Source organism: Amphiura filiformis, chromosome 16, assembly GCF_039555335.1.
Source record: "Amphiura filiformis chromosome 16, Afil_fr2py, whole genome shotgun sequence".
NCBI lineage: Eukaryota > Metazoa > Echinodermata > Ophiuroidea > Amphilepidida > Amphiuridae > Amphiura > Amphiura filiformis.
In genome coordinates, this window is record NC_092643.1 from 39,158,542 (window position 1) to 39,172,978 (window position 14,437).

Genomic DNA, 14,437 nt, shown 5'->3' on the forward strand with positions numbered 1-14,437 from the left:
CATATGCTAGGTTTTACTTGACAAGGAGAATAGCAACATCAAAATGGAGCCTCTACAGTACACGCCATAGCAAAGGGCCTTCCTTGTTGCAGTGTACCATCGCACCCAGAGTACAGCAGAAGCGCTTCGGAGATTCCGTCAGTAGTGCCCAAATGCACGTCCCCCTTCACGTGGCGCTATTTACAAAAATGTTGCAAAGTATCAGATAACTTGAACGAGTCGTAATCTGAACGGAGAACATCGTGGTTGCCCCTGAACTGGAAGATATGCTGCTAATATCCTAGCAGTCCGTAACACTCAGCAGGCGGGGCAAGCAGGGGGTCATTTTAGCTGCCGTTGAAATGGACTTGGAATACCATCTGCAACCTTTATCAGTGGCTTCTTGTCCGTCCTCTACGTTTCCTGGAAGATTTCATCATTGGCGATGAAGCAGAGTTTGCATTAAATGTTTTCACAAGTTCTCCTGCAGACCTTGATGAACTTCAGAGATGGATAATTGCACAATTTGACATTATCAGGCAGGACAGACCTCTCATTAGACGTGGTGTGAACGCCATGTTGAGAAGAGCCGAAATCTGCATACAGAAGAATTGTGGGCATGTGGAAGACTAAGACTAAAACTGTCAATAACTGTAAACAGTAAAGAAAGTGGTGAGGCATTTTTGTGATTTGTATGTTGTTTTGATTTTAATTGACTTCGCGCAACTGCTTTTTGTACTCGGTTCACAAAAGTAGCCACCAAATCCTTATTATTGGTCACGCGCCAGTGATTTTTCAGCTATAGGAGGACAAGATGTTGATTAAGTTATCAACTAGAGAATTTTGACTACAGACCTCATAGTACTTCTTAATCTAGCAGCATTTTTAAAACTGTATACTTAATTTTGATACACCCTGTATAATATGCTTTTCATATTTCTTTTTTTTTTCAACTTCAAACTGTTTAGTTTACTACCAGCATATTAATATTTATACTAAAATGATTAAGATTGTTATTTTTTGTTGTTGTTTTCTTGCAGTTTTTGATTAAATTCCGTGACGCAGCTGGAAGAAATAACCTGGCAAAGAAAACCTTGGTTGATGAACGATTCCTCATTTAATTGTCTGCTTAGTGGCTCAAAGCTTTGATCAGTTACCCCAGAGAAAAGCTTTGTTTTGTTCAATGCTTACATGATTGTGTTTCTGATCAGAGGTTTACCACCTTGCCTTTTTATATAATAGTGCAATTTTGTATATTTTATGTATTTCATGTCCAAAAATAGTTTTGTACATAATTCATTCACTTGACTACCAAATTTTAAAACATTCCATTTCTGGAACCTAGTCGATAGTGTAATTAACAGTTCAGTTCATGATTGGGGAGTTTATGTTGTATCTTAGGTCTTTCAATATTAAAAAAAGTTTCTTCACAGGGTAAACTGTATTCCGAAAAAAAAAGAAGTTTGCAGCTCTAATTATTTGGAATTCAAACATTCTGAGGCTCGATGCAACACTGCTTCCTGTCCATTTTGACAAAAATGAGATTTTGGTACCAGAATTTTTAGAACCAAATCCTCTTTGAGTAAAAAACACACCATTTTCAAAGTTATAAGCCAGTAAAACAATGTGGTTATATGTGACGTGGTATATCAAAAAGAGACACTTTTGGGCAGGTTATCACATTAAGTGTTTCACATTCTTAGATATAGAGATATTTTGCTCCACAACACCGTTTTCCCCAATGAAATCGGACATTCCTAAGCGAAGATATCAAGTTCGTAAGTTATGGCATTATAAAATTGGAAATTGAGATATCGGCCTTTAAAAATATTATTGACAATTGACATCCTGATTGACATCTTAAAAAATGTCTGAAAAATTACAAGATACCAGTTGAAACTATTAGAAAATATTTTAAACATTATTAACATCACAAATTTGCAACAACCCCAAATTGTGAAAAAATCACCCGGGCAGATTTTTTGCCATTTCTCTATTTACGATCCTGCCCAAAAGTGTCTCCTTTTAATATACCACGTCACATATAGTATGAGCAAATCTTTAATCTTTTTCTCAGAATTGCCAAATTGGAGATGTGGCAGTGTTCCAATGAGCCCTTAATTTTTAGCTTAAAAAGGTATTGTACATCATTGAGTTCTCCAGTAAGAACAATAATGTTTTTGTGGGAATTCCCAATTGCATAGCAGCAGATGAAAAAACTTAGCCAAGTTTGCTTTTGTAATTAATTAGAGCCACTTTTTTCGGGTTATGAGCTTTTGCACACAAATGATGTGAGATGTATCAGTGACAAATATGCACAGAGGTGTGTTTGTATTAAACCGTGGCTGCAAATCTGCACGATCCTCAGTTTGCGGAGGTCTGCATTAGGTCGCAATTGTATGTTAAACGCATTTTAGAGATACGTCCACTATTGTATATTAAAAATACCAACCACGGTTGGTAGGCATACTTCATACTGTGTATCATGCACAGGTATACACGCAAAAGATATGCAGCTATAGGGTGTGTCCATTGTGTTGAAACTGATAGTGTCCACTGTTGGTAATTAAAATCTCACTTTGTATTTTAGTTTCAGACCTGTACAAACATTATTTGTAAAAAGAATAACAGTTTAGGGTATTTCTGTCAGTGTTAAGAGCCAATAACCTCCGTCCTATTAACAGGAGACAGTGTTCAATATGTGACCCAATCTGATCCACTCAGGCTAAAGTTGGAAATTTTGAAAATTAAGTTACTACCATTACTAACTTGCTCAATACCTACACTTGCTGATGTTGAATCCTCAAGTCCTCTTGAATACTTGGTTGCAAAGTTTTGAACCTTTGATATTGATTTTTTGATGTTTTTTATTGGGGTTTTTTTCATCACTTTTTGCTTATATTTCAGTTTCATTATTTCCGACTTTAGCCTGATCATGCTGATTGGACCAGATTTGGTCACATATTGTATTCAAAAATCTTTTCTATGAAATAAGAACACCTTGAATTTGCATTTGTATGTCAAGTATACAATTTTGTGTCTATTTTTAATGGTTGAATGTATTCTCAAGCTCTTTCTGTGTGAAACAAATACTAGAATATATAGAAAGTTTGTATCTCACCCAGAAACCTGCCAGTTATCACATGTGTGATGCAGCACATCAAGGGGGGTGGGGGGGGGCTTTGCAGCAAAGTGCTTTTCAAGGTGTAGATTTAAATAGCTAGCAAAAATATAAAGATGGATGCTTGTTTACTTTCAAAATATGAATGCCTGGATCAAGTTTAGCAAATCAAGTATCATTTTAAAGCTTGCAAAATGCTTTCAAAGCAGAAATACTGAACTCAAATTTGACTTCACATGTAAAGTCCCCCTTTTGATGGGTTGCATCACTTATGATACATCATTTTAAGGTGGTACTACACCCCTTGATAAATTTGTGACTATTTTTGTATTTTTCTCAAAAAATAATAACACACTGGGAACAAAAGTTATGTATGTTATATAGGGGCAAGGAATCCAGTTACTACACTGGAATTTCAGTGACTCAAGACAAGCGGTACGTTATTTATGATGAAAGAGGTACCGCTAGAATGTACCTCATTTCTTAACATATATAATGAACCACTTGAATTGAATCACTGAAATTTCAGTGTAGTAATTGTATTCCTTGCCCCTATAATATACTGCATAACTTTTGTTACCAGTGTGTAGTTATTTTGTGAGAAAAATGCAAAATTGAGTCACAAAATTTATCAGGGGTGTAGTACCACCTTAAAGCTTATTTTTTGTACATTGTAACTAATTCAAAATGTAAACATTAAAAATGGCAACTTAACACCTGGTTTGTTGTGGATGGTCACATACATAAAAAAGTGACATTTTGGAAAAATTACAATTTTTGAAACTTGACTTTTGTTTGTTTTACCCACAGTACTTATCAAAGCCCAAAAGTATTTCAGAAAAAAACAAAAAGTTTTATGATCGTACTGAAATATGTAAATATAGATAATGAGAAAAGGCAAATTAATGTACTTAAATCTTGTACTTAAATAACCAAAGAATAGCATTGATTTTGTTCAAGCTGGCACAAATGTTTGTGATAATGGGTATTCCAGTTGAAATCCACACAACCCCTATGGAAGACATGATCTTAATCTCCCACTCAGGGGGTGTATCTTTAAAATGGAATTGCCCATTCAGGTAACCCTGTTTGAAATTCATACTCCTTTTGTGGAAGATTAAAGTCATGTATCATGCCATGGGGGTGTATGGATTCCAACTAGAATAGCCCAACTTTCTATCAGTAGGTAAGAATTTACCTATAATATTGTATCTTATATGTATGTGTACATACTTTGTTTATAGTAAAAGTTACACTCAAAGATACGACGATCGGTACAACAGGCTTATGCTAAAATATGAAACCAACAGCAATCATATAAAACATCTCCATCCAAGAGTAATATGGTCCATTTGGCTTCATCCAGAGAGTGACATCAGGACTATGTTGGAGTTACTCTACGTGTGTACAGTATGTACTGCCTTTGATCGCACAAACTGTCGTCACTCTATCTCGAGAATAAGCCAAATGGACTATACTTCATGATTTAGCTAAGGATTCAAGCAATTTTTGTTAACAGGGTTTGAATTTAACACTTGCCTGGTGCAAGGGGGGGGCGGCACTTTTATTATATGGAAGTGACAGGGATGATCAACTAGGACTTCAACTAGGGGTCAGTTGGTGGCAGATAAGTTGAGGGCATCATTTTGCAGGTGAGAATGGTACAAAAGTGGGGTCAGTCAGTGAGAATCTTGCCATTTGTAAAAAACTAGTACTTGGAATTTCTTGTGGAATGGTACAAAAGTGGGGTCAGTCAGTGAGAATCTCACACTTTGTAAAAAACTAGTGCTTGAAATCTGTTGTGGAATGGTACAAAAGTGGGGTCAGTCAGTGAGAATCTCACATTTGGTAAAAAACTAGTACTTGAAATCTCTGATTTTTTGATAAATATAGTACTGAAACAAAGTTTGTGCAACTTGTTACAGTACTGTCTGATGCTAATCTTATCAGTACTTATGGCTGCTTTAATATCATTCCAATGATGCCTGGGCATACATTGTATATTTTGTATGTAAATAGTGTACATACTCATTTTAGAAGTAAAATTGTGACAATCTATGATTTTAATAGCTTTTTGTGAGCATTTACACTAAAAGTAAAACTTAATTTGGTAACATGATTAGTACACAATGATGGGAGTAAATGAGTCCAACATTTGGGATAGTAAAGTAAACTGACTTTGTTGCTACAATTTATTTCTGAGATATATTTCCAAAAGGCTCAAATTTCCTTTTTTATCAAAGATATATATGAATGTTTTCTGTAAGAAGATGCAAAAGATTTTATTGTTGATAATTTCAGGATTTTAATTGGCACTTACAGCTCTGTTGTCCAAAAATTGTCAAAGCAAAACCGTAAGTCCAATTGGGAATTTCAATCAATATATTGTAGCTTTTTTGGCCAAAAAGAATATTGAAAGAAAAAATGAGAATTGGTTTTGCTCAACAAATGACTAGTTATTCTTGATTGACTTCGCAATATATATGAAATATATTTTGAATATATGTGTAACTCTGTAAATGTTATAATTGCAAACATTTACCTTTATAAGTTTGGAAGTGATTTCTAAAATTGTCTTAAACTTACAGATGTAATAGCCGACTTATACAGGGTATCCCAGAAAACTTGCAATATTTTCCATTAAATTGTCTGATTAAGAACATTCTAAAACTGAAAAATAAAATTCCGTCGATGTATTCAGGGCTCAAAATGAGCCAACATTGGGCTATTCCAGTTGAAATCCATATGCCCCATATGGAAGACATGACCTTAATCTTCCACACAGGGAGTGTGAATTTCAAATGGAGTTACCTGAATGGTGACTCCGTTTGAAATCTAACACTCCCTTTGTGGAAGATTAAGGTCATGTCTTCCAAAGGGGGTATGGATTTCAACTGAATAGCCCATTTAAGGGCCTTAAATTCTGCAATTTAAGGACCTTGTCACTATTAGGTCCATAGATTGCAAAGTCTTAAGATAAATATGTATCTCATATTAAACAGAAAATGAAACAGTGGTACCAAAGTTACTATTTTTAATAAAATGGATTAATGAAAGTAACACACATGTCTGAAGATCTCAATAGCATGATGGTGTAAAAATTTCAAAAGAAGGCATGTGATTTTTCACTCATAGTTGGCCTGAGGGGTCAAGATTATTTTATGTATAATTTTAAAACTGTACTTAAGATCTGTAGAGAGAGGGTGTTTTATGAACAGAGGAAGGGCAGATAATCACAAAAGTGGGGCAATTTTAGTCCTGGACCATGCCACAACGCACTATTTTAGTAAAATAGAAGGGCTTGTTTTTTTTCTCCAAAATTAAGTGTTTCTCTGTTTTAAATGTACTATTTTGTACAAGAGTGTATGTGCTTATGCATTAAAGAGAATACTGTTCTTAATATGAGAAGCATTATACATTGTATATACAGTGTGTTAGTCAGATGAAAGATGTTTTCATGCATAAGATTCTTAGGAAATGTGCCAGAACGCATTATTTTCAATACCATAAAACTATAAATACCGAACTCCCCAGCAAACACTTAATGTTCTGAAAACTTTTAGTTTGATTCAAAACGTATAATAATTTGTAAAATGTCAGGTTATATAAAAGTAAAGAAAAAACATTTTACATGAAAAAAACTTGAAACATTTTAGAAATGTTGTCAAGTTGTTACTGTAAATACATTTTAGTTTCCAAAAATGCTTTTGGAACGTTATTAAAACGTTTTAAACCCTATATATATTCCGACAAAACGTTCTTCGGTTCCAAAAACAATATTGACAAACAACATCCATTTGCGAGTGCATGTGTTCGTAATTTCTTCTCCTCGAAAATAATACTTTAATAAAAAAAAAATGGACTTCGCACCCGTCCCTTGCTTGCATCGGGCATGCCCCAAGTTGTCAGGAAAATACAGAACTAAATTTTAAAATGTTTTGCCAGATAAAACGGAGATTGAGAATACTTTAGTTCGATCTACTTAATAATTTGGAATAATATATTAATATTCAATGCCATTTCCAGAAGAACAAAAAAGGTCAAAAATACGTATAGACCTACATGTACATAATATGCAAGGGGGGGGGGGGGGGTATGTTGCCACAACTTATTTCCTTGGCTTATTTCGGCCAAACAGTGGCGTAACTCCTATGGGCTCTGGGGGGCCGCGCCCCGGGCACCCAGGCTAAGGGGGCACCCATCAACAGACCGGATACCCTTTCGACACGATAATACTTTGTTATAGGAAAGAAGTGGAAACCTTTTATACCCACCATGCATAGAATTATACTCTTCATTTGGGTGCCCCCTTCAACACAAAATTTTCGCGCGCATTGCACATAAATATAGTCATTTGAAAGACCAAAATTCAACTTGATTAGGCTATACCAAATTTGTATGCACATTTTGCGCGCCCGCACCACTGGTATTGTGTATTCTTTCCTCTGGGCGCCACAACCCCTAGCTACGTCACTACAGCTAGTAATGAATCTTCAAAAGTAAAGACATTGGAGAAGATGAAAACATTTGTTTTATTAACATGAAGTTATTCGGTAGGTCTATGGCATTCAATACCAAAATTGATTAGCTCTGCACCATGCACACATAGTCCGACGAGTAGGATCTGTTTTTTCTTAGTTAGCAACTATATACTCAAGAAAAAATTTCGGGCGGCGCGGTACGGTCACTGGACTTTCGCGATTCGTCTTTCTTGCGCCATGTGAATAGTGATCATAGTCTGAGCTGAGCGTACATGTGTTCTGTTAACTTCGAAAATAGGTCCTATACCAGTGGCGTAGCGACGGGGGTGGGGTACAGAAGGGGCACGTGCCCTGGGCGCCACCCTTAATTAACCAATTCAGCGTCGATTCTGCGCCCCCTCCAGCGATGAAAGTCAAATTTTTCGCACGCTTTGCGCGCATTTCAGCACAATATCATTTGAAAGATCAATTTAAGACCGATATTCAACTTCATTATGATCAAAATTAATGCGTGATTGGTGCAATTTGTGCAAATTTTCGCGCGCTCCGCTCCAAGAATTGGGGAGGGGTGTCATTATGTATCCTTAGCTCTGGGCGCCACAACCCCTAGCTACGCCACTGTCTTTGGTCAGGGGCACCCGATCTACTTTCGCCCCCGGGCACCCTGGCCCAAAGTTACGCCACTGCGGCCAATGTGGTCAAATGTCTGCTTCAAATCCATTCCTTTAAAAATTATGTCTAATTTAGACGAAAATACCAGGAGTGAAATTAAGAATGATATTTTGCGGGCTATAATACGCATGATTAGACTCGGGATTAGACTTCGACTTTGTGCAACTCGTGTGAGTTTAAATGATTTGCGTTAGTGTTACTGAAAGAAAACAATCAAAATTGCCAAATGGTTTACGTTTAATTCCCGGGTTTAATTGGCCCTTTAAACGGAATTTCCAAGTATTATAGATAGAACTGTGGGACTGAAAGAGAGCTACGTTTCAGCTGGCAAAATATAAAGACATTTATTTTTTAATTTAAAAAGAAATCGTTTCTGTTTTTTTTTAAATCGGCAGTAGACGTTGCAACAGGAGCTAACAGGGTTGAATGACTCGAGTGATGGCTGAGACCCTGAACTTCATCCAGCGAATTGCTCGTAAAAACAATCCCTTTGCCATTGACACTGACCTCCCATTGACTGACATCACTGCAGATGAAGGGTCAAATAAGTAACATACATAAATTTACTGCACTCAAAGTTGATTTGTGATTTTCACCTTCTATACGTGCAAGTTCGCACCAAAAGTGTTGAAAACATATATTGGCCTATAAATAATCCGAAGCGCGATCATGCCCCGATGCGCATATTAAATTTGATCATAAAAAACTTAATAAATAATAACAAATTCATTATCAGACGTACGACGTTTTATGTCGTTGCAGCGTGCCCGTTTACTTGTGTCCGTATAAAGCCCCGTATAAAGCCGAGAACCATTTGTTTTAAATTGTGTTTTAGGATCTAGGCCACCCTATTCCCCGCCCTTTTCCAATTCCAGTTTGCTCTTAATTTATATATAACTTTGACTTGCGAAAGGAATCAGAAAGAGATCAGGACTTCAAAATGCAATATCAAAGACCAGTCTCCCCTTCGTGTTGGGGCAGATCAGTCCCCCTCGAAATTAGCGCCCCGTATAAAATTAAACCCGCAGACTAGCCCCCCGTATAGTTATCGGCCTGTGTTGTGACACCATGGGACAATTATATAATCCAAATTGCATTCCTATAGTTTGTTTTGGTAACACTTTGTACATGATCGGTACAAAAAGAGACCCAAGGTAAAAGCAATTAACCTCAGGCGACCCCATCAATCCACGCGCCCCCTGATCAGCTGCTGAAAATGTTTAAAAGAGTTCCAGGAAAAATGAATTATGTACCCACAATGCAATGCCAAACGGCATCTCTTTCAAAACTGAAACCCCCATTTACGGCAGGTAGGTCGTCCGGGTATGTCGACGGGGTAGATGATAAGAAAGGGGGGTAGGGTTATTATAGTTAAACATAAAAGGGGGTCACTAATTTGATGGGAAACAACAAACTTAAACTAAACCCAGGTAAAACTGAATTTTTCATCGCTGGAACTTATCAGAGTCTGAACAAAATACCACCAGTGACACTCAAAGTCGATAATAACATCATTGTTCCTTCAGATACAGTCCGCAATCTTGGAATTGTTTTTGATAAGCATATGTCCATGACTCCACACATCAACAGTTTAATATCTTCACTAAATTTTCATTTGCGTAACGTAAGACGTATCAGTAGATATCTGGACAAAGAAACCAAACATAGTGTAGTTCGAGCTCTGATTCTATCACGGCTAGACTATGGAAATGCCTTGCTCTATGGTGCGAATGCTAGAGATCTTGACCGCTTGCAATCACTTCAGCATAAAGCTGTCAAGCTGATTCACTCAGTTGGTAGACGTGAAAGCCCATCGCCTCTAATGCATAACCTCCATTGGTTGCCTATCCGTGATAGAATCAAGTTCAAGATTTGCATGTATGTCTATAAATGTTTACAAGGTAATGCCCCCAATATTTATGTGTTTTACTCTCTCATAGAGAAATACCTTCAACTGGTTGTAGGACAAGATCTTCCAAAGACACCACATTACTAAGAGCTCGTGTTGGTAAAAAATGCATCGGTGACAAATCGTTTTGTGTTGCGGCACCTTCATTGTGGAACAGCCTCCCACGTAACATCAGGGAGGCTTCATCACTTCAAAAAAAAAAAAAATGCTTAAGTGTCATTTGTATCCAGAATGTTGATATTTTTTGTTTTATTTTTGTTTTTTGCGCTCTGATCGCTCTGTAAGAAGCGCGTTATAAAAATATTTTGTATGTATTGTATGTATGTATGTACTAAAAATATAAAAATATAAAATTTATAAAAGGTGTGTCATTTTTGGGTAGTTTATTGGTTCAAACGGGGGGGGGTAGGCCTGTTCGGTGCAGGGCATCCTACAGGGCGAACCGGGGGCACCCAATAGTAAATTTGTGGGTGTGGGGGTAGGCCTATACTGATTTTGGAGAAAGCTGATCGACCTCTTTGCGCGGTGGCCCACCGTTGCTGCCGACCAAAGCAAAATAATTGAGGTTTTTTGTGTGCCACTGCCACACACAAAAATCATTTTGTCCAAAAATGCCCCCCCCCCCAAAAAAAGGTTAGTGAACGTTAGTCGGATGACAGGAGCTACTTTTGCCAGTTTATACTGTCTTATGAGTCAACTTATAGGAAGCAAATCCGCAGCAAATCGCATATTATTTCCATAGGTCTTGCCATTTTTTGAAGTTGAAGTTAAAGCTAATAATATATTGAAACGAAAGTTATGGGTGTTTCCCCCTCCCTATTGTGCACATGTAAATGATATTCTTTATTAAGGGAAGGGGTATGAACGTTTGGACAGTATTTATTGTGGGACATTAGAGCACATCAGACATATCGAATTGCATTCTGAATACGAAGAATGGCCTTCTGATATCAAATAATTTAGATTTTTTGAAATTCGCAATGTAATTTTTTTATATGGCAAATCATTAAAAATTGATATTTTTGATATTTAACAGTGCTCGAAGTAAACTTTATAAATCTGATGATTTATACTTAATTAAAGTGTATGTAGGTGGGATGAAAAGCCGACGATCAATTGAAAATTTTGATCTTTCGTATTGAAGATATGGATTTTTTTTAAAAAAAACCAAAAAAAAATTAGGTCTTTTTGGGAAAAAAATCCATATCTTCAATATGAAAGGTCAAAATTTTCAATTGATCGTCGGCTTTTCCTCCCAGCTACATACACTTTAAGAATATATCATTATATTTATAAAATTTACTTCGAAGACTGTTATATATCAACTTGAAAAATATCAAATTTTAATCATTTGTCATAAAATTTATATTAGGCCTATATCGTGAATTTCGAAAAATGAAAATTATTTGATATCAGAAAGACATTCTTCGTTTTCAGAATGCAATTCGATATGTCTGATGTGCTCTCATGTCCCACAAAAAAATACTGTCGAAACGCTTAAAACGCTCATTCCAGATCCCGTAAGCCTTGGGATTTCCTTTATAGAAGCTATATACGATTGTTTGTGTCTTTATTTGTTTGTTTGTTTGTTTGTTTGCCGTTTAAATGATCTTCCCGAAGGAACTCAGCAACAACCCCGTGGTGGGGGTCAGGGTTTAATTAAGGTTAATACCCCGGGTCTACGATAGCCCATACTCTGAAAAAAGGCAGACTGAAAAAAGGTGCAACTTAGAATTATTTTATTCCGTATTATATACAGCACCCTAAGCAATGTTTAATTTCTAGGAAGAACCTTAAAGAGTTCTATAAAGAACCTTAAAAGTTCTTTAAATAACGTAGCTTTAGGCCTAGGAATTTGCTAATTCTTTTAGGACTCATCACGATGTTAAGAAAGATGAAAAGGAATGTGTTAACACACCTGTGAACTTTAAAATCCCTTTTAGTTCTAAAAGTCATTTTCTTAGCTAAAGAATCTTTTCCCCCTGTTTAGGATCATTTAAGTATTCTTTCTTAAAGGTTCGTCAAGCTTAAAGCTTAAGGTTCTACAAAGAACCAATTTCTTGTTTAAAGAACTTTTTTGGTTCTTCAAAGAAACAACATTGGTTTTCCATACTCCGAGAACTGCTAAAACCCATTTACTCTTACAAGAAGACTAACTGAATTCCAGTCACAAAACGTCCCACATGTATGTCAGCTTTATTTGTCTCAATAGGCCTACTTGGAATGCAAACATCGTCATCATCGTGTTCCTCCGACCTGCCTCAAACGAACAACATCCTATGAGCTCCAGTTTGAAATGCATGATGGGAGCTTGTTTAAACAAGGTAAAGAAGGAGATAGAAGTCGAGTTCAGAGTGAGAAAGGTTGATGTCGTCGTGCATGAGCAGCAGAAGATATAGGCACATCGCCAACTTGTTACATGTTACATTCTCTGCAAGATTTTCCACAAAAAGGTTTTTGTGTGTGTGTTGAGTTCAATAGAAGAAACGGGGTTTAATTTCTTATTTTTTCATTCACTTTAAGTCAAAGTTAACTTGATACTTATCCTTATCATCTGGAGTCGACAATGTTGTTTTCAGTTGTTATTGCAATTCATATTCTACCATTTTTACAACAAGTATCGGCGCAGGATCCACCACAACAACCACCTGCCGAAAATGTGCCTGATTATGCTGGTTATGAGTTCATCGGAGGATCTAGTTCAGTGGTAAGTCAGTAGAATAGATCAATAGGATATTTTAATGTAAAAATAAAAATATTATGAATATTATCATTTATATGTCTAGTACTATAGAATATTAACAGGGGGCATATCTAAAGGACCTAAAAATAAAAGTCGCATTCCATCGTGCCATGATCATATGGAGCAAGTAAACAAAAATATAACAGAATCTAATGGTTTAAAAAACATAGTGAAACGTCTGAACTGATTCCGAACCTGACGCCGCGTCCGATGATATCACAGTTGCATTTCGAAATATAGTTTTAAAATTACATGCTTATAGTAGTTTAAGATCCATGGTCCAGATGTGTATCTTTCCTCCCCGGCAAATAATGAATGTTTTCATTAAAAATTGTATCGGCAGTCTTGGTTTCTCTATTTCAGATATATAAATCTGCACTTTTTTGAGTGCATATTTTAGTTATTTTCATCTGAGTATTCTTTATTTTCTTTAAATCAATCATAGTATGGACATACTACTAAATTTGAATTGTTTATTATAAAATGTTATGATTTGTTGACATATTATTTAGTGTCCTAGCTTGTCCTGTGAAAGCACACATGATTGTTTAGTAAACCGACATTCATATCATTAACACGATTATTTAACAACAATTTCCTTTGAATCACCGTGTTTCAATATAGACACATTGCAGACTCAGTCAATAGGCCTATAGGTCTATGTAAATTAATTATTACATAACATTATAGGCATAAGTCATGCGTCAAGTCAATCCTGATAAGATTTTTCAACAGGTGAATCGTCCCGTTCAAACCCCTGTTCAAACAGCGAACAGCAGAAATCATCTACTAGTATTCTAACACCAAACAGTAAAAAATGACATATATTTCGATTGTGATTCCATTAATTAAACATTTATGCATTATAAAACCAAAATTAGCTTCCCCCTTAGTTATAATTAACTTCTCAAATTTGACCCAAGTCGATGACCTTTCAGGCTCCTATTAAGGGCTCTGGTATGAACGTTTCGACAGTATTTTTATGGGATCGCGTTTTAAAAGTTTTAAAAACCAGGTTAACTGGTAAACTGTTTGTTAATTCGATCGATTAAACAAGTTGTTTGAACTGAATTAGTAGACAAATATTTTACTTGCAATTCAGTTTACACGCTAATCAGTGTTGTTTAATCAGCCATGTGTTGACAATCTTGTTTTAGTCTAAACAATTGAACAAGTAATTTGACCATGCATGCATTTATTCTGCAGTATTCTCCACGTCCGCCCCCACCTGAGGCTCAAACTACTGAAGAACCAGCAACTACTTTAGATCCTAGAGATCAGGCAGATATACGTAGGTACCACTTGATTTCTTTAATCAGACATTAGGCCAAATAAAAAAATAAACATGTTTCACGTCCCCTCCCGCTTCCTTTTTTGAGGTTTCCTCAAATATATTTTTATTTTTTGAAATTCAGTTATAGCTTTTCAAGAAATATGTCTAGGAAGTTGGGATGCTTTCTATAGCCTTGTTAAGATACAAGAAACATTTTAGGAAGGTTTTGTAATCATTAGAGGGGTGGAACTCCCAGCAC

General features: G+C 36.1%; 2 protein-coding genes across 2 annotated transcripts in view; both read left to right on the forward strand.

Annotated features, from left to right (window-relative positions):
- The window catches only part of LOC140135964 (meckelin-like), a 66,066-nt gene extending 64,422 nt beyond the window's left edge, over window positions 1–1,644 (forward strand). The window contains exon 26 of the mRNA XM_072157660.1: window positions 1,020–1,644. Within this exon, the coding sequence (XP_072013761.1) occupies window positions 1,020–1,100 (81 nt within the window). The 3' untranslated portion in view covers window positions 1,101–1,644. The remainder of the gene's footprint in view (window positions 1–1,019) is intronic.
- A 10,911-nt stretch (window positions 1,645–12,555) lies between these two features.
- Window positions 12,556–14,437, forward strand: part of LOC140135968 (uncharacterized) — a 38,527-nt gene continuing 36,645 nt past the window's right edge. Inside the window, exons 1-2 of the mRNA XM_072157665.1 lie at window positions 12,556–12,869; window positions 14,112–14,196. Coding sequence (XP_072013766.1) covers window positions 12,729–12,869; window positions 14,112–14,196 — 226 coding nt within the window. The 5' untranslated portion in view covers window positions 12,556–12,728. The remainder of the gene's footprint in view (window positions 12,870–14,111; window positions 14,197–14,437) is intronic.